This window comes from Bos taurus, chromosome 7 (assembly GCF_002263795.3).
Source record: "Bos taurus isolate L1 Dominette 01449 registration number 42190680 breed Hereford chromosome 7, ARS-UCD2.0, whole genome shotgun sequence".
Classification (NCBI taxonomy): Eukaryota; Metazoa; Chordata; class Mammalia; order Artiodactyla; family Bovidae; genus Bos; species Bos taurus.
Genome location: NC_037334.1, coordinates 3,538,614 through 3,563,127, shown reverse-complemented (window position 1 = coordinate 3,563,127; position 24,514 = coordinate 3,538,614). Strand labels below are relative to the sequence as shown.

General features: G+C 40.5%; 1 protein-coding gene and 1 pseudogene across 1 annotated transcript in view; both read right to left on the bottom strand.

Annotated features, from left to right (window-relative positions):
- Positions 555 to 4,302, bottom strand: VN2R401P (vomeronasal 2 receptor 401 pseudogene; annotated as a pseudogene).
- The window catches only part of ZNF93 (zinc finger protein 93), a 34,711-nt gene continuing 32,518 nt past the window's right edge, over positions 22,322 to 24,514 (bottom strand). The window contains exon 4 of the mRNA XM_010806513.4: positions 22,322 to 23,137. Within this exon, the coding sequence (XP_010804815.1) occupies positions 23,121 to 23,137 (17 nt within the window). The 3' untranslated portion in view covers positions 22,322 to 23,120. The remainder of the gene's footprint in view (positions 23,138 to 24,514) is intronic.

The following is a 24,514-nucleotide window of genomic DNA, read 5'->3' as shown; positions in this document are numbered from 1 at the left end:
CATAAAATGTTAACAGGCTTCTTGGCCAGAAGATGATGTAATTCACCTAAACTTTTGCATATGATAAGTTTGCAGAAAGAAAGCCTGGCTTACTGCTGACTCTACCCCTTCCCCCCATTATCCCCTATGCACAACTTAAGGTATAAAAACTACTTTGGAAAATAAAGTGCGGGCCTTGTTCACCGAAACTTGGTCTCCCCATGTCGTTCTTTCTCTCACCTTCTGGCTGAATTCCCATCTGGAGCATGGAGGCTCGTCAAGCCTACTAATTTTGCCTGGGCTTCTAAGATCTGACCTGGGAGGCCTTAGTGTCTCCTCTCCTTCAGGAGAACGGGAGGACACCTGCGGCCTATGTAGGTGATGTAAATTCCTTGCCTTGGAATTTTATTAGCTTTCCACATAAACCAAGTTATTCAGCCTCTTTTCTCCACTGAATTTTCTCACTGAGCTATCCTTATTTGATCACTCTTTATATCTTTAATTCTATCGTATCCTGATCGCCAAAGCCGTCTCCCCTTCGAATTCCCTGGATCCACCGGGGCTGGACCCTGGTAGTTCTTGTCGGGTCTTATAAGAATAATGTAGCACTTTGTACAAAGATGCAGCCAAGGAGCCCAGCAATGGAGGCCAACATGGAGAAGATCTCCACAGCCACCATGACCTTGCCCTTGGTGCTGTGAAGGTCTCAGGCAGGTTCTTGGCCAGAAAAGCCAAGGAGAAGCTCCACAGGCTAAGGAGCCCAGGTATCCCAGGATATAGTACAAAGCAGTGACCAAGCCCTTGTACACAATGATGAGATCCTTGGGCTCAGAATGAATGTCCATCTCAAGGAAAGGGGGAAAGATTCCCAGACAGACTCCACAGATCAGGAAATACACAAGAATGACATAGTTAGAAGCTCCTGCTACAAGAACCATCTCATGGTTCTTCTCGGTTTCCTGACCTTGAATGCCAAAATCACAGTCGGGGTATTGACCAAAACAGTGGCAACAGCCATGGTGAACACAACTCCAAATGTGATCTGTTGGAGGGCACAGGTAGCTGTGTTGGGATGACCAATGAAGAGCAAGGAGCAGAGAGAGCAGAGCAAGCAGAGGAGGAGGAAGAGGAGCAGGACATAGCTGAGAACCCAATTATTGGCCTTGACTATGGGGGTGCCTTGGTGCTTTAAAAAGACCCACAAAACCAGAGCTGCGATGACAAAAACCTCAGAGCCATGCAGGTCAGTGACATTCCCAGGGAATCCTCAGAGGCCAGAAGGTGACAAGTTCGGGGAGGCAGCAGTTTCTCTCCCTGTTTGGGCCCTTGGTCTGGGCACTGATAACACTCTCTGCATCTGAGGAGAAAGTGGATTCAGCATTTCTTCATTTGTACAACATTTCAATATGTGGTAAACAGAAACATTTCCTGTCACTGTTCATATGCATATTGTGCATATTGGTCCCTTCTGATATAATATTCAGACACACCTGATTAGAAAGTGTTTGTGAGCATGTAAAATTTGGAACCTTTCTATGTTCTTGCTGGGAATGAAAAATGGTGCAGCTACTGTGGAAATAAGTCTGACAGTTTCTCTAAGAATTAGTATAGTATAATTTATTATATAAAAACTATACTATAGCATAGTTTATTCTCTAACAATAAACATAGTATTAGCATCAGTGAGCAATTCCCATCTAGGAGTACTCTCCCCAATTTCAAGGCAGAGGCTTGAAAAGATAATCTCTTACCTGCATTACTTACAGTAACCAAAAAATGAAACGAGCCCAAATGTCCACTGATAGATAAATGGATAATAAAAATGATGTACATATTCAACACAATGGTATTCTGCCTTAAAATGAAATGAATTGATCTGACACATGCTATAACGTACAAGAATCTTGAAAGCCTTATCCTTTTGAAAGAAAGCACACTCCAAAGGACAAAGATGGTTTTATTTATAAATGTACTTAGAATAGTCAAATTCGTAGACACAGAAAGTGGAATGATCTTTACAAGGGAGTAGAAAGTAAGAGTAGAAGGCAATGGCACCCCACTCCAGTACTTTTGCCTGGAAAATCCCATGGACGGAGGAGCCTGGTGGGCTGCAGTCCATGGGGTCGCTAAGAGTCGGACACGACTGAGCGACTTCACTTTCACTTTTCACTTTCATGCATTGGAGAAGGAAATGGCAACCCACTCCAGTGTTCTTGCCTGGGAATCCCAGGGATGGGGGAACCTGGTGGGCTGCCGTCTATGGGGTCGCACAGAGTCGGACATGACTGAAGTGACTTAGCAGCAGCAGCAGCAGAAAGTAAAAGGGGACTACCCTGGTAGTTCAGCTGGTAAAGAATCCTGGAATTCAGGAGACCCTGGTTTAATTCTTGGGTCAGGAAGATCCCTTGGAGAAGGGATAGGCTACCCACTCTAGTATTCTTGAACTTCTCCGGTGGCTTAGATGGTAAAGAATCCACCTGCGATGCAGAAGACCTGGGTTCTATCCCTGGGTTGGGAAGATCCCCTGGAGGAGGGCATGGCAACCCATTCCAGTATTCTTGCCTGGAGAATCCCCATGGACAGAGGAGCCTGGCGGTCTACAGTCCATGAGGTTGCAAAGAGTCGGACACAACTGAACAACTAAGCACAGCACAGAAAGTAATAGGAAGTAACTGTTTCATGGCAAGACAGATGAAGTTAAGGTGACACATTCTCTGCAGGGACAGTGGAGAAAGTTGTATGGCAATGGGAATTTATTACTGCCCTTGAATTGCACTCGAGAATAATTAAAATGTCAAATTTTATATGAGGTATATTTTACCATAAAAAAATGGATAGGTAAAAAACATGAATAAGTACATGTTTTGAGAAAATGATGCCCAAAGACATCACTCTTCTTTCCCAAAACCTTCAGTTTCCTTTTCATTGTGAAATATATAAGAGGTGGTGTTACCGTAAATGATTATAAATCTGTATTCCTGTGTTGTTCGAAATGTGCTTCTCTGGGCAAAAAGTACACGTAAAACAGCAAATAGGCCTTCCTTCCTGTGGAATTTTTCTGAACCCTGAACTATAACTCTGGCCACACATAGATTTCAGACTGAAAAATAGACATAGGCATTGGTCAAATTTGGCAGATGATTAGCTGTGGTCAGAGGACATCTCTATGTCTGCCAGAAGAAAGGACATTCACCTTCTGTTACATCACTGGGTCTCATTCCTACTCCTAGCCTTGTCATATTCCCTAGGAATCTAAGTATGAGGAACTAAGTTATGCTTCCAAATTCCTTTTTCTGAAATATTTACAGAGACGACCAAAAATTTAGCAAAGTATTCCATGGCTTTTATTTCATATATTCCTGGTGACATAACTTGTCCTTTTGTTTAACAACCTAACCCAAAAATCCTGTCAGTGCAAGCATGCATGTGGTCATGATACTGAAGTTTGATGTGTAGAAAAATATTTTACTATGCTCTCATTTTGGCTGCATAGAGGATGGAGTTTTTGGTAAAGAACCTAACAGTGTGAAAAACAGACACACTGCTAAAAGTAATTTCACAAAAAAATTAATGCAGGCCATGGAGAGACAGACTATGGGAGTGTGTTCTGAAATACAGATTGTGATTAACACATTACATCCTGATCCAAGTATGGTACAGTTTTGTACAAAAATGAGAAACATTTTTATGTGTTACATGCAAAAGCAGTAAACAAATAATCACCTTACAATTACACTGGACTTTTCACATGTGGGAAATCTGTTAAAATTCATGGTCAATGCTTTGAAGTATTAGAGTGAAGTTTTATGACCGAATAATATGCAAAGAATGAAGGGAATGTATAAATGGAAAGTACAAAGAGATAGTTGATATCCATAGTCTACTTGTGTTTATCTAAACAGAAGGACTTTACCAAATATAAATAAGGTCAGGGTATTTCATTCTACACAACCTACTCATCCTAGAAATTGACTCAGAAAGTATGTAAGAGTACTTACTGTGAATCACAACATTACATTCAAAGAGTGACTTTAATGCTCAGAGGCATGCACACTTCATTTCATACGAAGATTTGCTCTAATATTTTGACAAGGGATACATCTAATCTTAAAAAATGTGATACCTCATTGATCCTATAGACCATTCTATCATCTCTTTACTGATCACCAAACCTTGGTCATATAGGCTCTTGGAGCCAAATTCTCCCACTTTAACCAGGAGTTCTAGATCACATAGAAAACTCACAGCATTCAGGATAACATGCTGCATCACATGACTTCTTTTGTCATCTAAGAATATGTGCTCCCAAGCATTGTTTCTAAATTAGATTTTATCCAGGGATGGGTGAAGCTAGAAAAGAAGCAAGACTGAAAAATGAAAAGTGCATTCAAATTAGAACTGGAAGGCCCGTTGTTACATAGCAGGCTTTCTTTCCCACCTCCCCAGCCTCAATCAGTTTCTTGTTGGTAGTTTTGTGCGGGTGTTTACCATTTCTAGGACTCTAGAGACGTGGACATTTCATCTCGTTCTAAAAACAAAGACAGAAGGAATTGAATACAATCATGACACAATCAAAGGATGTCTCCATCATGGGTGTTGGTGAGTCCCAGACCAATAAATATTGAAAGCAACAAGGGGGGAAAAATAACATACAAGGGAAATCCCATAAGATTATCAGCTGAATCCTCAATAGAACTCTACAAGCCAGAAGAGAATGGCATGATATATTCTAGTGGTGGAAAGGAAGTATCTACAAATAAGAATAATCTACCCAGAAGTCTCTCAATCAGATTTAATGTTGAAATCAAAAGTTTTGTTGTTGTTCTAATGAGTCAGCTCTTTGCATCAAGTGGCCAAAGTATTGGCATTTCAGCTTCAACATCAGTCCTTCCAATGAAAATTAAGAGTTGATTTTCCTTTAGGACTGACTGGTTTGATCTCTCTGCAGTTCAAGGGACTCAAGAACCTCCCACTACACCATAGTTCAAAAGCATCAATTCTTTGGCACTCAGACTTCCTTATGGTCCAACTTTCACATTCATATATGACTACTGGAAAAACCTTTGACTAGATGGACTTTTGTTAGCAAAGTAATGTCTCTGCTTTTTAATATGCTGTCTAGGTTTGTCATAGCTTTTCTTCCAAGGAGCAAGAGTCATTTAATTTCATGGCTGCAGTCACCATCTGCAGTGATTTTGGAGCCCAAGAAGATAAAGTCTGTCACTGTTTCCACTGTTTTCCCATCTGTTTGCCATGAAGTGATGGATCGGATGCCATGATCTTAGATTTTTGAATGTTGAGTTTTAAGCCAGCTTATTCGCACTCCTATTTCATGTTCATCAAGAGGCTCTTCAGTTCTTTCCTTTCCACCATAAGGGCGGTATTCACTTATGTGAGGTTCTTGGTATTTTGCCTGGCAATCTTGATTCCAGCTTGTGCTTCATCGAGCCCAGCATTTCATATGATGTACCCTGCAGATAACTTAAATAAGTAGGGTGACAATATACAGCCTTGAAGTACTCTTTTCCCAATATGGAACAAGTCTCTTGTTCCATGTCTGGTTCTAACTGTTGCTTCTTGACCTGGATACACGCTTCTCAGAAGGCAGATAGGATGGTCTGGTATTCCCATTTCTTGAAGAATTTTCTAGTTTGTTGTGATCCACACAGTCAAAGGCATTAGCATAGTCAGTGAAGCAGAAGTGTATGTTTTTCTGGAATTCTTTTGTTTTTTTTCTATGATCAAACAGATGTAGGCAATTTGATCTCTGGTTTCTCTGCCTTTTCTAAATCCAGCTTGAACATCTGGAAATTCTCATTTCATGTACTATTGAAGCCTGGCTTGGAGAATTTTGAGCATTACTTTGCTAGTATGTGAAATGAATGCAATTGTGCAGTAGTTTGAACATTCTTTGGCATTGCCTTTCTTTGGGATTGGAATGAAAATTGACCTTTTCCAGTCCTGTGGCCACTGCTAGGTTTTCCAAATTTGTTGGCATATTGAGTGTTGCACTTTCACAGGATCATCTTTTAGGTTTTAAAGTAGCTCAACTGGAATTCTATCACTGCCACTAACTTTGTTCATAGTGATGCTTCTTAAGGCCCACTTGCCTTCAGATTCCAGGATGTCTGGCTCTCAGTGAGTGATCACACCATCATGTTTATCCGGGTCATCGAGACCTTTTTATTGTACAGTTCTTCTGTGTATTCTTACCACCCCTTCTTAATATCTCCTACTTTGGTAGGTCCTACCATTTGTGTCTTATATTGTGCTCATCTTTACAAGAAATGATCCTTTGGTATCTCTAATTTTCTTGAAGTTATCTCTAGTCTTTCCCATTCTATCATTTTCCTCTATTTCTTTGCATTCATCACTTAGGAAGATTTCTCTCTCCTTGCAATTCTTCAAAACTCTGCATTCAGATGGGTATATCTTTCCTTTTCTCATTTGCCTTTTGTTTCTCTTCTTTTCTCAGTTATTTGTACGGCCTCGTCAGACAACCATTTTGCCTTTTTGCATTTCTTTTTCTTTGGGATGGTTTTGACCACCGCCTCCTGTACAATGTCACAAACCTCCATCCATAGTTCTTCAGGTACTCTGTCTATCAGATCTAGGCCCTTGAATCTATTTGTTACTTCCATTGTATAATCGTAAGGAATTTGATTTAGGTCATATCTGAATGGCCTAGTGGTTTTCCTTCCTTTCTTCAATTTAAGTCTGAATTTGGCAATAAGGAGTTCACGATCTGTGCCACAGTCAGCTCCCAGTCTTGTTTTTGCTGACTGTATAGTGTTTCTCCATCTTCAGCTGCAAAGAATATAATCAGTCTGATTTCAGTTGACCATCTGGTGATGACCATGTGTAGAGTCGTCTCTTGCTTTGTTCAAAGAGGGTGTTTGCTATGACCAGTGAGTTTTCTTGGCAAAACTCTGTCAGCCTTTGCCCTGCTTCATTTTGTACTCCAAGGCCAAACTTGCCTGTTACTCCAGGTATTTCTTGACTTCCTACTTTTGCATTCTGGTTCCCTATGATGAAAATAACATTTTTGGTTCTTTTCAACTTCAGCTTCTTCAACCATTCAACTTCAGCTTCTTCGGCATTAGTGCTTGGGGCACAGAATTGGACTACTGCAATATTGAGTGGTTTGCCTAGGAAATGAACAGATACCATTTTGTCATTTTAGAGATTGCACCCAATTACTGCATTTTGGACTCTTTTGCTGACTATGAGGGCTATTCCATTTCTTGTAAGGGATTCTTACCCCCAGTAGTAGATATAATGGTCATATGAATTAAATTCACCCATTCAGGTCCATTTTAGTTCACTGATTCTGAAAATGTCAATGTGCACTCCTGCCATTCCTGTTGGACCACTTCCAATTTACCTTGATTCACGGACCAAATATTCCAAATTCCTATGCAATATTGTTTACAGCATCAGACTTTACTTCCACCACTAGATACATCCAAGCCTGAGCACTGTTTCCACTTTGGCTCAGCCTCTATTCTTTCTGGAGCTATTTCCTCACTCTTCTCCAGTAGCATATTGGGCACCTGGGGAGTTCATATTTCAGTGTCATGTCTTTTCATCTTTTCATGCTACTCATGAGGTTCAATGCTGAATTGGTTTGGCATTCCATTTTCCAGTGGACCACCTTTTGTCAGAATTCTCCACCATGACCCTTCTATCTTGGGTGGTCTTATACAGCATGGCTCAGTTTCATTGAGTTAGACAAGGCTGTGATCTATGTAATAAATTTGGTTAGTTTTCTATGATTGTGGTTTTCATTCCTTCTGCCCTCTGATGGACAAGGAAAAGAGGCTTGTGGAAGCTTCCTGATGGAAAGTACTGATCAAAAGCTTTAGACACAAGTAAGACTTACGAAAATTCAGCACCACTAAACTAATTTTGCAACAAATACTACAGGAACTTTCCTAGGCAGGAAGCACAAGAGAAAGAAGTTCAGTTCAATCACTCAGTCATGTCCGACTCTTTGCGACCCCATGGTTTGCAGCACACCAGGCCTCCCTGTCCATCATTAACTCCCAGAGTTTACGCAAACTCATGTCTATTGAGTTGGTGATGCCATCCAATATCTCATCCTCTGTCATCCCCTTCTCCTCCCACCTTCAATCTTTCCCAGCAGCAGGGTCTTTTCAAATGACTCAGTTCTTTGCATCAGGCGGCCAAAGTATTGGAGTTTCAGCTTCAGCATCAGTCCTTCCAATGAATATTCAGGACTGATTACCTTTAGGATGGACTGGTTGGATCTCCTTGCTATCCAAGGGACTCTCAAGAGTCTTCTCCAACACCATGGTTCAAAAGCACCAATTCTTCAGCTCTCAGCTTTCTTTATAGTCCAACTCTCACATCCATACATGACTACTGGAAAAACCATAGCTGTGATTAGATGGAGCTTTGTTGGCAAAGTAATGTCTTTGCTTTTTAACATGCTGTCTAGGTTGGTTATAACTTTTCTTCCAAGGAGCAAGCGTCTTCTAATTTCATGGCTGCAGTCATCATTTGCAGTGATTTGGGAGCCCCCAAAATAGTCTGCCACTGTTTCCATTGTTTCCCCATCTATTTGCCACGAAGTGATGGGACCAGATGCCATGATCTAAGTTTTCTGAATGTTGAGTTTTAAGCCAACTTTTTCACTCTCCTCTTTCACTTTCATCAAGAGGCTCTTTAGTTCTTCTTTCCTTTCCACCATAAGGGTAGTGTCATCTGAGTATCTGAGGTTATTGATATTTTTCCCAGCAATCTATAACAGCTTGTGCTTCATCCATCCCAGCATTTCCCATGATGTACTCTGCATATAAGTTAAATAAGCAGGGTGACAATATACAGGCTGGACGTACTCCTTTCCCAATTTTGAACTACTCTGTTGTTCCATGTCTTGTTCTAACTGTTGCTTCTTGACCTGCAAACAGATTTCTCAGGAGGCAGGTCAGGAGGTCTGGTATTCCCATCTCTTGAAGAATTTTTAGCAATTTGTTGTGATCCACACAGTCAAAGGCATTACCATAGTCAATAAAGCAAAAGTAGATGTTTTTCTGGAACTCTCTTGCTTTTTCGATCATCCAACAGATGTGGCAATTTGATCTCTGGTTCCTCTGCCTTTTCTGAATCCAGCTTGAACATCTGGAAGTTCATGGTTCACATACTGTTGAAGCCTGGCTTGGAGAATTTTGAGCATTACTTTGCTATCATGTGAGATGAGTGCAATTGTGCAGTAGTCTGAACATTCTTTGGCATTGCCTTTCTTTGGGATTGGAATAAAAACTGACCTTTTCCAGTCCTGTGGCCACTGCTGAGTTTTCCAAATTTGCTGGCATATTGAGTGCAGCACTTTCACAGTATCATCTTTTAGGATTTGAAAGAGCTCAACTGGAATTCCATCACCTCCACTAGCTTTGTTCATAGTGATGGTTCTTAAGGCCCCCTTGACTTCACATTTCAGGATGTCTGGTTCTAGGTGAGTGATCACACCATCATGGTTATCTGGGTCGTGAAGATCTTTTTTGTACAGTTCTTCTGTGTATTCTTGCCACCTCTTCTTAATATCTTCTGCTTCTGTTAGGTCCATACCATTTCTGTCCTTTATTGTTCCCATCTTTGCATTAAATGTCCCCTTGGTATTCTAATTTTCTTGAAGAGATCTCTAGTCTTTCCCATTTTATTGTTTTCCTCTATTTCTTTGCATTGATCATCGAGGAAGGCCTTCTTATCTCTCCTTGCTACTCTTTGGAACTCTGCATTCAAATGGGTATATCTTTCCTTACCTCATGTTAAAATATCTTCAGTTTTAAAACTTAAATGACTCTCAATTGAAATATTAAAAATTTTAAGCCTGTAAAGAAAGAAAAAGAATGTTAGGGACAAGAGAAGCTTCTGGGCACAATGTCCTATTAGCCACTTTTCTTTTTCTCTAAACTTTCTGCCCCAGTCTCAGAACCTTCACCAGCCTTAAATCCCCACCCCTCCCCCCTGCCCCAGGCTCACAGGGGCATCTCTGAGACCGACAGGGCCTGTGACCTCCTGTACCTGGGACAGGGTCGTTGTTCACAGAATCCGGGTGAGCAGCAGATGTTCAAGGCCCTTTCTAAGGACAGATTACATTCCTGAAATGAACGATGAGACCATCCAGGCCTTAAAATTCTTAGTCAAAGTCCTTGTGTTCTGTGAGTTTTCAGATTTCATTATTCATTACTGAACTTGAACAATACCCAGGCACACAGAAGCTTCCCAACAAGACCATGAGTACAGGGACTGGACATTACTTCTCCCAGTGATGCTGGGTCCCAACCTTCTCATTAATATTTTATCCTTTCCCACCGACAGACACAAAGGCAGGTGTGGGTCTTGCCGGTGTAGAGGGAGGGTCTCTGAAAACCAGTGAAATATACAGTGAGTCATGCCAAAGTGCACCCACATTTCTCTGTCCCTTCCTGGCCAGTACTTGCTACAAAATGGGGAATCCTTTTTCATCTTGAGTCAAGGACGAATCATGCACAGCAAAGACAACCCCAAGACTATCAAGCCCAGGACCATAAAGAAGAACTGGAAACAATGTCCTCAGGTTAGTTTGTAAGATTTGAATACTCGTGAGGCCAACAAGTGAACACTGGCGCATCATTATGAAGAAAACCTAAAGAAGAACTTGGGCCAGACTGGAAAGAACATGTCCCCTCTGGTATGTCTCTTCTCCATTCCATTTTCATGATATTTAAGTAACTGACATGGGCTGACCCAGACAATCACACTCTGCCCTAAGCCAAGTAGAGAATTATGAGACCAGGCTTTGCCCATGGTCCTGTTTTCACAAGACTGGAAAGGATTTCACACTCTGAACCTGCCATACATCTCTCTCCTAGTTGCTCCTTTACAACTATGGCTCAAAGCAATGATGCTGAGGGAATCAGAGAATCATCTGTGGATATTGCTTACAGTGTTCACAGCTCCTGAGGAAGACAGGTTCAGAGGAAGAGAGACAGGAAGTAGATCTGCGTCACCTAATCCAGCCCTGAAGGTATTTGTTCCAGTCAGCTCTTCCCTGTGGACATGGCCACCTCCCACTTCTCAGGACCAGCTCCAGGCTTGGTTCCTGAGGGTCAGAGCTCTGGATACCCACCTCAAAAGTGAACTATATTGAGACACTTGAGTACTGTAATAGGTTCTGTGAAACTTGGGTCTTGTCTGGCTATCTCAACACCCATTTCCTTGTCTTCTGTTGAAGACCTCAAGCCTAGTAACAGTGGTGGACTTTATCAGCTTCTCATCTTGAAGACAGGACTTAAAGTCACTCAAACCTGTGTTATGTAGCAACTTCCCACTAGCTATCTATTTTACATATGGTAATGCATATATTATACATGACCAACCTAGACAGCATATTAAAGAGCAGAGACATTACTTTGCCAAAAAAGGTCCATCTAGTCAAAGCTGTGGTTTTTCCAGTAGTCATGTATGAATGTGAGAATTGGACTATAAAGAAAGTTGAGCACCAAAGAATTGATGCTTTTGAACTGGTGTTAGATAAGATTCTTGAGAGTCCCTTGGACAGCAAGGAGATACAACTAGTCCATCCTAAAGGAAATCAGTCCTGAATATTCATTGGAAGGACTGATGCTGAAGCTGAAACTCCAATACTTTGGCCACCTGATGTGAAGAACTGACTCATTTGAAAAGACCCTGCTGCTGGGAAAGATTGAAGGCGGGAGGAGAAGGGGACAACAGAGGATGAGATGGTTGGAATGGCATCACTGACTCAATGGACATGAGTTTGAATAAACTCCAGGAGTTGGTGATGGACAGGGAGGCCTGGCACGCTGCAGTCCATGGGGTCACAGAGTCAGACATGACTGAGTGACTGAACTGAACTGAATGTATATATTTTAATGCTACTCTCTCAGTCTGTCCCATCTTCTCCTTCCCCCACTGTGTCCACAAATCTGTACTCTACATGTGCCTCTCTATTCATGTTCTACAAATAGGTTCATCTACAAGTAGGTCCATTTTTATAGATTCCATATATAAGCATTAATATCAGCCTGGTGCTCTGTGATGACCTAGAGTGGTGAGATGAGGGGGTGGGTGGGAGGATGGCTCAAGAGGGAGGGGACGTGTGTATACTTATAGCTGATTGACACTGTTACATGTGGCAGAAACCAAAACACAACATTATTCTCCAAATAAAAATTTTTTAGAAAGTCATTTAAACTGGATACCAATTCTGTTTGAAAGACAAGGGTTGCATCCACTGAACTGTGTAACATCAGAAGGTTAATACTGTGTGTGTGTGTGTGTGTGTAGAGTTCAGTAAAATAATCCAGCCAGTCATTAACAATATAAACATGGTAATAGAAGCAATGATCTACAGGGGTTTGACATATTCCAACAAAAGATATGAAACATACAAAGAAATAGGGAAGGAAGGCCTGTATGCTGGAAAATAAGCAGGGACCAGAAATTGCTTGTGAATAGGTGACAATTGAAACAGAAAAAGACTTCAAAATAGCTAAAAAGTACAGTTAAAATGAAAAATTTACTAGAGTGTCTCAATAAATTTGAACTAGTAGAAACAATAATTAGCAAACTTAAATGTGGATTGATAATAAAAATTATGTAACCTGAGAGAAGAGAGGATGAAATAAATTGAAAGGAGACTCAGAAAACATGGGACATGGTTAAATAAATACACAATGGGAGTATCAGAAGGATAGGAGAGAAGGGAACATAAAATTATTTTGAGGAAATAATAACTGAAAAGAAGCCAAATTCATCTTTAAAAATACAATAATCTACATATTCAGGAAACTCAACAAATTCCAACTAAAACAAATGCAAAGAGAGCCACAATTAGATCCATCACATTAAAAAACTGAAAGCCAAAACAAAACAAAACATACTCTTGAAAAACCACTTGTGGTTGTAAGGGAAACTTAATAAGAATAGCAGCTAACTTCTCTTTTTTTAATTAATTTTTTCTTTAATTTTTTAATGTTAAAATTTTTTTTATTTTTAAAAAGTGAATTAAGAAAAATGTTTTTTGACTGTACTGCTTGGCATGTGGGAACTTAGTTCCAAAACCAGGGATTGAACCTACAGCCCCTGCAGTGGAAGTGCAGTCTTAACCACAGGACTGCCAAGGAAGCCCTAATGGTTATCTTCTTATCAGGAACAATGGAGTCTAGAAAACAGTGGGATATTCAGGGAACTAAAGAAACAATTGCACTCATCTCACATGATAGCAAAGTAATGCTCAAAATTCTCCAAGCCAGGCTTCAACAGTATGTGAACCGTGAACTTCTAGATGTTCAAGCTGGATTCAGAAAAGGCAGAGGAACCAGAGATCAAATTGCCAACATCCGTTGGATCATTGAAAAAGCAAGAGAGTTCCAGAAAAACATCTACTTTTGCTTTATTGACTACACCAAAGCCTTTGTCTGTGTGGATCACAACAAATCGCTAAAAATTCTTCAAGAGATTGGAATACCAGATCACCTGACCTGCCTTCTGAGGAATCTGTATGCAGGTCAAGAAGCAACAGTTAGAACAAGACATGGAACAACAGACTGGTTCAAAATTGGGAAAGGAGTACGTCCAGCCTGTATATTGTCACCCTGCTTATTTAACTTATATGCAGAATACATCATGTGAATTGCTGGGATGGATGAAGCACAAGCTGGAATCAAGATTGCTGGGAGAAATATTAAGAACCTCAGATACTCAGATGACACCAACCTATGGAAGAAAGCAAAGACACACTAAAGAGCCTCTTGAGGAAAGTGAAAGAAAAGAGTGAAAAAGTTGGCTTAAAACTCAACTTTCTGGGAAAAAGACCTAAACAGACATTTCTCCAAAGAAGGCATATAGGTGGATAACAAACATGAAAAGATGCTCAACACTGCTCATTATTAGAGAAAGGCAAATCAAAACTACAATGAGATATCACCTCACATCAGTCAGAATAACCATCATCAAAAAGTTTACAAACAATGAATGTTGGAAAGGGTGTGGAGAAAAGGGAATGCTCCTGCACTGCTGGTGGGAATGTAAATTGATACAGCCACTATGGAAGACGGTATGGAGAGTCCTTAAAAACTAGGAATAAAACCACCATAGGACCCAGCAATGCCACTCCTAGGCATATACCCTGAGGAAACCAAAATCGAAAAACACACACGTATCCCATTGCTCATTGCAGCACTGTTTACAATAGCTAGAACATGGGAGCAACCTAGATGTCCATCAACAAATGAATGGATAAAGACCTCGTGGTACATATACACAATGGAGTATTACTCAGCCATAAGAAGGAATGCATTTGAGTCAGCTCGAATGAGGTGGATGAACCTAGAACCTATTATACAGAGTGAAGTAAATCAGAAAGAGAAAGATAAATATCGTATTCTAACACATAAATATGGAATCTAGAAAAATGGTACTGAAGAACTTATTTACAGGGAAGCAATGGAGAAACAGACATAGAGAACAGACTTATGGACGTGGGAGAGGGGAAGAGAAGGTGAGATGTATGGAAAGAGTAACAGGGAAACTTACATTGCCATATGTAAAATAGATAGCCAATGGGAATCTGCTGTATGGCTCAGGAAACTCAAACAGGGGCTCTGTATCAACCTAGAGGGGTGGGATGGGAAGGGAGATGGGAGGGAAGTTCAAAAGGGAGGGGATTGATGTATACCTATGACTGATTCATGTTGAGGTTTTACAGAAAACAATAAAATTATGTGAGGCAATTATCCTTCAATTAGGAAATAAATAAACTTTTAAAAAGAGAAAGTAAGAAAGCTAAGATCATGGCATCCGGTCCCATCACTTAATGGCAAAGAGACAGGGGAACAAGGGAAACAGTGAGAGACTTTATTTTGGAGGGCTCCAGAATCACTGCAGATGGTGACTGCAGCCATGAAATTAAAAGATGCTGACTCCTCCTTGGAAGAAAAGTTATGACCAACCTAGATAGCATATTCAAAAGCAGAGACATTACTTTGCTGACAAAGGTCCGTCTAGTCAAAGCTATGGTTTTTCCAGTAGTCATGTGTGGATGTGAGAGTTGGACCACAAAGAAGGCTGAGTGCTAAAGACTGATGCTTTCAAACTGGGTGTTGGAGAAGACTCTTTATAGAGTCTCTTGGATTGCAAGGAGATTCAACCAGCCAATCCTAAAGGAAATCAGTCCTGAATATTCATTGGAAGGACTGATGCTGAAGCTGAAACTCCAATACTCTGGCTACCTGATGAGAAGAACTGACTCATTGGAAAAGACCCACCCTATGCTGGGAAAGGTTGAAGGAAGAGAAGGGAATGACAGAGGATGAGATGGTTGGATGGCATCACCAACTCAATGGACATGAGTTTCAGGAAGCTTCGGGTGTTGGTGATGGACCGGGAAGCCTGGCATGCTGCAGTCCATGGGGTTGCAAAGAGTTGGACATGACTGAGCAACTGAACTGACTGATGGATGTTCAAAACCATCAATTCTTTGGTGCTCAGCCTTTGTTATGGCCAACTCTCATATCCATATGTAACTACTGGAAAACCATAGCTTTGCCTATACAGACCTTTGTCAGAAAAGTAATGTCTCTGCTTTTTGGTATGCTATCTACGTTGGTCATAGCTTTTGTTCCAAGGAGCAAGCGTCTTTTAATTTCATGACGGCAGTCACCATCTGCAGTGATTTTGGAGCCCAAGAAAATAAAATTTGTCATTGTTTCCATTGTTTCCCCATCTCTTTGTCATGAAGTAATAATCTTCGTTTGAAGCCATAATCTTCGTTTTTTGAATGTTGAGTTTTAAGCCATCTTTTTCACTCTTTTCTTTCACTTTCCTCAAGAGGTTCTTTAGTTTGTCTTTACTTTCTGCCATAAGGGTGGTGTCATCTGTGTATCTGAGGTTATCGATATTTTCCCCAGCAATCTTGATTCCAGTTTGTGCTTCAGCCAGCCCAGCATTTCGCATGATATACTCTGCATTTAAGTTAAATAAACAAGGTGACAATATACAGCCTTGGTGTACTCCTTTCCCAATTTGGAACCAGTCTGTTGTTCCATGTCTTGTTCTAACTGTTGCTTCTTGACCTGCATACATGTTTCTCAGGAGGCAGGTCAGATGGTCTGGCATTCCCGTCTCTATAAGAATTTCCCACAATTTATTGTGAGCCACGCAGTCAAAGGCTTTAGTGTAGTCAATGAAGCAGAAGTTTTTCTGGATTATCTTGCTTTTTCTATCATCCAACGGATGTTGGCAATCTGATCTCTAGTTCCTCTACCACTCTATTTGTATTTATCATTTTATGTTTATATTCTCATGTATCTGTTTCATGTATCATTTTCTTAATATTCTTTTTATTTTGGCCATGTCAAATGGCATGTGGAATCCCAGTTCCCCAACCAGGTTCAAAACTCAAGCCCCAATGCATTGGAAGTACAGGATCTTAACCATTGGACTGCCAGGGAGTCCTCATTTTCCTAATATTCATTACTTGTTTATCTGTGTTCTCTTTTACCTCACTGAGCATCTTTAAGAAGGTCATTTTGAATTATTGTTCATATAATTCACAAATCTGTTTCTTAGGGATTGTTAATGGAGATTTAGTTTATTCCTTTGACTGTGCCATGTTTCCCTGTTCCTTTCTAGACTGTGACTTTTGTGAGATTGGTTATGGGAAAAAACAGTCCCCTCCTCAGTCTTTATGGGCTGAGAGCATATCTTCCAGTCTTTTTGGACTGGACAGGGGAACACTGTTATCAGTCAGTTTGGCCAGATATTCTGAGGGTGCCTCAGATCTTTTTTAGGGACTCTTCTCTGAACTACTGTGTATAATTTCCAAATTAGAGGAGCTTGCTGCTTCTTCTCTGGAGACTGTAATGTCTTGCTTCACCTGGTGTCTGTCTGTGGTATTACAGTCTCTTTGGTCCTCCCCTTGGTTTTCAGCAATCCCAACTTGGTGTCCAAACTGCCATTCCAGTCAATGCTCTGAGCCAAGTGAGGCAGAAATCAGTCCCCTAGGCAAGACCCTGAAAAGTCAGACCGCTGGATGTATAGTCTATTCTGTTTTCCTCTTTTTCACTCCTGGGGGAGAAGCTAAGAGTTGGGAATTTTTTTCCTGAATGTGTCTTGCTGTGCCTGGGGCAAAGGACGTAGCTAAAGTGAGTGAAATAGCACCAATTTTATTCTCCAATACAATGTATTTCTTACTGGCTTTGTACTCACCTGGAGTGCTGCAACCTCTTAAATGCATTCTGCAGTTCTCAGAAAAGCAATTTGATCCATATCTTATTTACTCAAAGTCTTTGTAAGAGAATGAAGGCCTGGAGCTTCCTAGTTCATCATCTTACTGATGTGATTACCCTCGGTTCACAGATATTTTATTTCAGTCCTTGTACCTGTGTGGTTTCTGATAAAATATCTGCTTTCATTTTTTTTTCCCCTTTATAAGGGGTCATTCTTCTCTATAATCTTTTTTAGAATTTTCCCTTTCACTTCAGTTTCCAGAAGTTTAACTGTGAAGTATTGTGGTATGGATTTTTTTGGTTTAATGCTTTTAGGGGTTTATTCACCTTCCTGAGTTTGAAAGTTTACATCTCTTGGTAAGCTTGGGAATTTTCAGCTCTTACTGCTTCAGACTTTGCTGGCCTGTACTCTTTATTTTCCCACTTTTAAACTGTGATAATATGAATGCTAGATCTTTTGCTACAGGTACAGGTACCTGAGCAGCTCTGTTCTTTCTTTTGGTCTTTTTTCTCTCTGCTATTAAGTTCTGCTGTTCTGTCTTCAAGTTTATAGATATTCTGTCTACTCTGTTCTGCTCTTGAGCACATGCAGTGTAGTTTTAAAATTTAGGTTACTGCATGTTTTCAGTTCTAAAATTTCCATTTGTTTCTTATCTTTGCTGAGACTTAAATTTCTTTGCTAAGACTCTGTTTTTTGTTTCAAACATTTAAAAAATTGCTTATTGAAGAATTTTTAGGATGGCTGTTATACAAATATTTGTTAAATTATTTTAACATCCTTGCCATCTAATTGCTGCCTTTTTCATTTAAGTGATCTTCCTGGTTCTTGGTATGATGAAAGTTTCTTTTGTTGAATCCTTGAAATTTGGGGTATTGTTACAAAACTCTTAATCTTATTTTAGTCTTTAGCTTCAGCTGACTTGCTGTGATACTGCCATGGCAAAGGTAGAAGAGCCACCTCAAAATGGCCATGTGACATAGATCAGCTTTCCCATTTGATCTCCCTAGAAACCTAAGGAGTTAAGGTTCTCCTTTTTATTGCTTGGTAGGGGTGGGACTTCTGGCTCCTCACTAAGCCTTCACTGGTACCACCTTGGCTGAGACGGATGAGTGCCTGGTTTGCTCCCTATTTGTCCTCCAGTGGCACTATGGGGTGGGACTGTGGCCTCACCACTGTTGGGTGGTGGTACAAGTTCTAACCCGGCACTGGTGTGTGTTGGGGGGGTGTCCCAGTTCCCCATGTAGTGTCCAATAATAGATTGCTGTGAAGATGGGTCATTTACTACTACCCAGAATAGATGCGTGTCTTAGCTCCTGGCCTTCTGTGACACCACCAGCAGAGCTTTATGGCCCCTCTTGACAGTCGTTTAAGGGTAGAAGTCTAGACTCTTCACTCAGCCATTGCTGGTGTGTGTAGTGATGCTTTTTTTTTTTTTTTTTGGTGCTTTGTGCTGGAGTAGAATGGTTATTATCTGAGTCATCTGTAAGGCAATGGCACCCCACTCCAGTACTCTTGCTTGGAAAATCCCATGGACGGAGGAGCCTGGTAGGCTGCAGTCCATGGGGTCGCTAAAAGTCGGACACGACTGAGTGACTTCACTTTCAACTTTCACGCACTGGAGAAGGAAATGGCAACCCACTCTGGTGTTCTTGCCTGGAGAATCCTAGGGATGGTGGAGCCTGGTGGGCTGCCATCTATGGGGTCGTACAGAGTCAGACATGACTGAAGCGACTTAGCAGCAGCAGCAGCAAGAGTCATCTGTCTTGCTAGGGTACCCCTTTCCTGGTCCTTTGGCTAATGAAACTGAACCCTTTGTTGGGGGTTTGTAAACTTTTTTTGTGTGTCTATGTCTCTTGCTGTCTCTGGGTTCTTCAGCTCTGCATTTGGGATATAAGAGGTGAAACAATTGCCGTATCATTCTTCTGGTCCTCCTGAGATTCCTAGCAGGCCTATCCTCTTTTCTCCATTTTAAAGAATCTTCTTGTATATATAATACATATATAATGTACAGGGGGGTTAGGTGTACTTAGTGGGAAAATAACACAAAGTATATACCTGCCTACTCCATCTTCCTGGAACAATTTTATCTTTAGATTGAAAAGTTGAGTTCATAATATATAAATTGATTATTTTATCCAACAATACATGCTAATACTGTTATTAATTAATGATGTTTCTGCCACCAAAATACATAGATGAATACTTAAAACTATGAGTTAATCTACACCATTCATCGTTGTTGTTCAGTCACTGAGTTGTGTTTGACTCACTGCCACCCCATGGACGGCAGGCTTCCCTATCCTTCACTATCTCCTGAAGTTTGCTCAAATTCATATTCATTGAGTTGGTGATGCTATCAAATCATCTCATTCTTTGTCACTCCTTTCTCCTACTGCCCTCATTCTTTTCCAGCATCAGGATCTTTTCCAATGAGTCGGCTCTTCACACCAGGTGGCCATAGTATTGGAGCTTCAACTTCAGCATTAGTCCTTCTAATGAATATTCAGGGTTGATTTCCTTTAGGATTGACTGGTTTGATTTCCTTGCTGTCCAATGGACTCTCGAGTCTTCTCCAGCATCACAACTCGAAGCAAGTGTCTTTTAATTTCATACCTGCAGTCACAGTCTGCAGTGAATTTGGAGCCCAAGAATATAAAATCTGTTACTGCTTCCACTTTTCTCCCTCCTATTTGCAGTGATGGGACCAGATACCATGATCTTAGTTTTTTAAATATTGAATCTTAAGCCAGCTTTTTTACTCTCCTCTTTTACCTTCATTAAGAGGCTCTTTAGCTCTTCTTTGCTTTCTGCCATTAGAGTGGTATCATCTGTACATCTAAGGTTGTTGACATTTTTCTCAGCAATCTCGATTCCAGCTTGTGATTCATCCAGCCTGGCATTTTCTATGATGTACTTTGTCTATAAGTTATATAAGTAGGGTGACAATATACATCCTTGATGTAGTCAGTGAAACAGATGCTCTTCTGGAATTCCCTTGCTTTCTCTATGATCCAACAGATGTTGGCAATTTGATCGTTAGTTCTTCTACCTTTTCTAAATACTGTTTGTACATCTGAAAGTTCTTGGTTCAGGTACTGCTGAAGCCTAGCTTGAAGGATTTTGAGTATTACTTTACTAATATATAAAATAAGTGCAATTGTGTAGTAATTTGAACATTCTTTGGCATTGCCTTTCTTTGGGATTGGAATGAAAACTGACTTTTCCAATCTTGTGGCACTGTGAAGTTTTCCAAATTTGATGACCTATTGAGTACAGCATTTTAACAGCATCATCTTTTAGGATTTGAAATAGCTCAGCTGGAATTCTATCACCTCCACTAGCTTTGTTTGTAGTGATGCTTCCTAAGGTCCACTTGACTTCACATTCCAGGATATCTGGCTCTAGGAGAGTGGTCACACCATCATGGTTATCCAGGTCATCAAACCTTTTTGTATAGTTCTGTGAATTCTTGCCATTTCTTCTTAATCTCTTCTGTTTCTGTTAGGTCCTTCTCATTTCTGTCCTTTATCGAGCCCATCTTTGCATGAAATGTTCTCTTGGTATCTCTAATTTTCTTGAAGGGATCTCTAGTTTTTCACATTCTGTTGTTTCCTTCTATTTTTGCATTGCTCACTTACGAAGACTTTTTTTTTTTTTTTTAATCTCTGCTGGCTATTCTCTGGAATTCTACATTCAGTCAGGTATATCTTTACCTTTTGTTTCTCTTCTTTTCTCAGTTATTTGTAAGGCCTTCTGAGACAACCACTTTATCTTCTTGCATTTCTTTTTCTTTGGGATGGTTTTGGTCACCACCTCCTATACAATGTTACGAATCTCCATCTGTAGATCTTAAAGTGCTTGGTCTACCAGATCTAATCCCTTGAATCTATTCATCAGTTCCACAGTACAATCATAAGGGATTTTATTTGGGTCATACCTGAACGGCCTAGTGTTTTTCTCTACTTTCTTCAATTTAAGCCTGAATTTTGCCATAGGGAGTTCATGACGTGAGACACAGTCTACTCCAGGTCTTGTTTTTGCTGATTGTATAGAGCTTCTCCATCTTCAGGTGCAAAGAATACAATCAAGTCAATTTCGGTATTGACCATCTGGTTTTGTCTATGTGTAGGGTTGTCTCTTGTGGTGTTGGAGAGGGTATTTGCTATGATCAGTATGCTCTCTTGGCAATACTATGTTAGCCTTTTTCCTGCTTCATTTTGTACTCCAAAGCCAAACTTGCCTGTTACTCCATGTATCTCTTAACTTCCTATGTTTGCATTTCAATCTCCTATGATGAAAAGGACATCTATTTTGGTGTTCATTCTAGAAGATCTTGTAAGTCTTCACAGAACCGCTCAACTTCATCTTCCCCAGCATTTGTCATTGGAGCATAGACTTGAATTACTGTGATGTCAAATGGTTTGCCTTAGAAACAAACAGATTATTCTGTCATTGTTGAGTCTGCACCCAAATACTGCATTTTGGGCTCTTTTACTGACTATGAGGGCTCCTCCATTTCTTCTAAGGGATTCTTGCCTACAGTAGTGGATATAATTGTCGTCTGAATTAAATCTGCCCATTCCCATCCATTTTAGTCCACTGATTTCTAAAATGTCGATGTTCACTCTTACCATCTCCTGCTTGACCATGTTCAATTTACCTTGATTCATGGACCTAACATTCCAGGTGTCTATGCAATATTGTTCTTTACAGCATCGGACTTTACTTTCACCACCAGACTCATCCAGAACTGGGTGTGGATTCTGCTTCAACCCAACCTCTCCATTCCTCCTGGAGCTATTTCTCCATTCTTCCCTAGTAGTATATTGAACAGCTATCAACCTGGGGGGCTCTCTTCTGGTGTCATATCTTTTTGCCTTTTCACACTTAAATCTACAGCATTAGGAACTATAAAGCAGTATATGAAAAAGGTGGCATTTCTAGGGTTTAAAAAGCCCGAGACTGTGTAACGTGAACCAGAATAGGGGTAGGAAAACATATAGGTCTCTTCACTCTTTGTCCAATGCTCTCATGGAATGTTATCTCTCTCAAAAATAAATTATAATAAAACCTTACAAGCAGCTGTTGGAAGCTGTTTTTATAATCTGAAGCATACTGACCTACAATACAGAAATTACATGTTATTTTGAAAGCATAGTGAAAGTTGCTCAGTCATGTCTGACTCTTTGAGCTTCCATGGACTGTTCTCCAGGCCAGAATACTGGAGTGGGTAGCCTTTCCCTTCTCCAGGGGATCTTCCCAACCCAAGGATCAAACCCAAGTCTTCCACATTGCAGGTGGATTCTTTACCAGCTGAGCCACAAGGGAAGCCTAACTGCACCTTAATTTTAAAAAGTAAATAAGTAAATTGTCAGTTTTAACAATTTTATCATCTGTGGTATTTAGCAGAATACCAGGACAATTGTCAGGCACCAAGAGTAGAGCTAGCCTCTGTTCTTTTTTCTTTTAACTTCTCATTAAACATTTTTTACAGACTCTCCTAAACTCATATTTCCAAAAGTTCATCTTTCAGCCAGTTTCTCAAGTCAGAAACTATCAAGTCATCTTTGAACCTTCTGCCACATCAGATATTCTTCCTAAAACAGGCTTCAAACTGGCCATTTGCTACACAGAAATATACACTGATTTAATATCTAAGGATCATATCCAAACTCCTATACTCTCAGGTAGTATTTAACTTTTCTGATAACCTAAGTCTAGCTTTCATTTCCAATATTACTTTTTCTTTTATTGTATCAGAAATCCTCTACATCAGCAAAGCTTGTTTCTCTACTGGTCTCATCAGATGCTGCATTCACTCTCCTTCTGAGACTCTTGCTCTTGTCCATGCCATCCCCTTCTTCTCTCTAGATGTTATAATTTCATCCATGCTTCAGATCTGGATGACAAAAAAAAATTTCTGCTTTGAGTTCTTAGAACACAATCTTGGCTTCTACTTCATTTGGCTTCTACTTATTAAAGAAGAAACCTGATCTTATAAACACATCAGTTCAGTTCAGTTGCTCAGTCATGTCCGACTCTTTGCGGCCCCATGAATCGCAGTACGCCAGGCCTCCCTGTCCATCACCAACTCCCGGAGTTCACCCAGACTCACGTCCATCAAGTCAGTGATGCCATCCAGCCATCTCATCCTCTGTTGTCCCCTTCTCCTCCTGCCCCTAATCCCTCCCAGCATCAGAGTCTTTTCCAATGAATCAACTCTTCGCATGAGGTGGCCAAAGTACTGGAGTTTCAGCTTTAGTATCAGTCCTTCCAAAGAAATCCCAGGGCTGATCTCCTTCAGAATGGACTGGTTGGATCTCTTTGCAGTCCAAGGGACTCTCAAGAGTCTTCTCGAACACCAAAGTTCAAAAGCATCAATTCTTTGGTGGTCAGCCTTCTTCAAAGTCCAACTCTCACATCCATACATGACCACGGGAAAAACCATAGCCTTGACTAGATGGACCTTTTTTGGCAAAGTATTGTCTCTGCTTTTGAATATGCTATCTAGGTTGGTCATAACTTTCCTTCCAAGGAGTAAGCGTCTTTTAATTTCATGGCTGCAGTCACCATCTGCAGTGATTTTGGAGCCCAAAAAAATAAAGTCTGACACTGTTTCCACTGTTTCTCCATCTATTTGCCATGAAGTGATGGACCGGATGCCATGATCTTCGTTTTCTGAATGTTGAGCTTTAAGCCAACTTTTTCACTCTCCTCTTTCACTTTCATCAAGAGGCTTTTGAGTTCCTCTTCACTTTCTGCCATAAGGGTGGTGTCATCTGCATATCTGAGATTATTGATATTTCTCCCGGCAATCTTGATTCCAGCTTGTGCTTCTTCCAGTCCAGTGTTTCTCATGATGTACTCTGCATACAAGTTAAATAAGCAGGGTGACAATATACAGCCTTGATGTAATACTTTTCCTATTTGGAACCAGTCTGTTGTTCCATGTCCAGTTCTAACTGTTGCTTCCTGACCTGCATACAGATTTCTCAAGAGGCAGGTCGGGTGGTCTGGTATTCCCATCTCTCCCAGAATTTTCCACAGTTTATTGTAAATAATGATATGCCACGACCAAGTAGAATTTATTTTAGTAAAGCCAACATTCAAGGGATTAGATCTAGTAAACAGAGTGCCTGAAGAACTATGGGTGGAGGGCCATAACATTGTACAGGAGGCAGTGAAGAAAACCATTCCAAAGAAACAAAAAGCAAGAAGGTAAAGTGGTTATCTCAGGAGGCTTTACAAATAGCTGAAGAAAGAAGAGCAGCAAAAA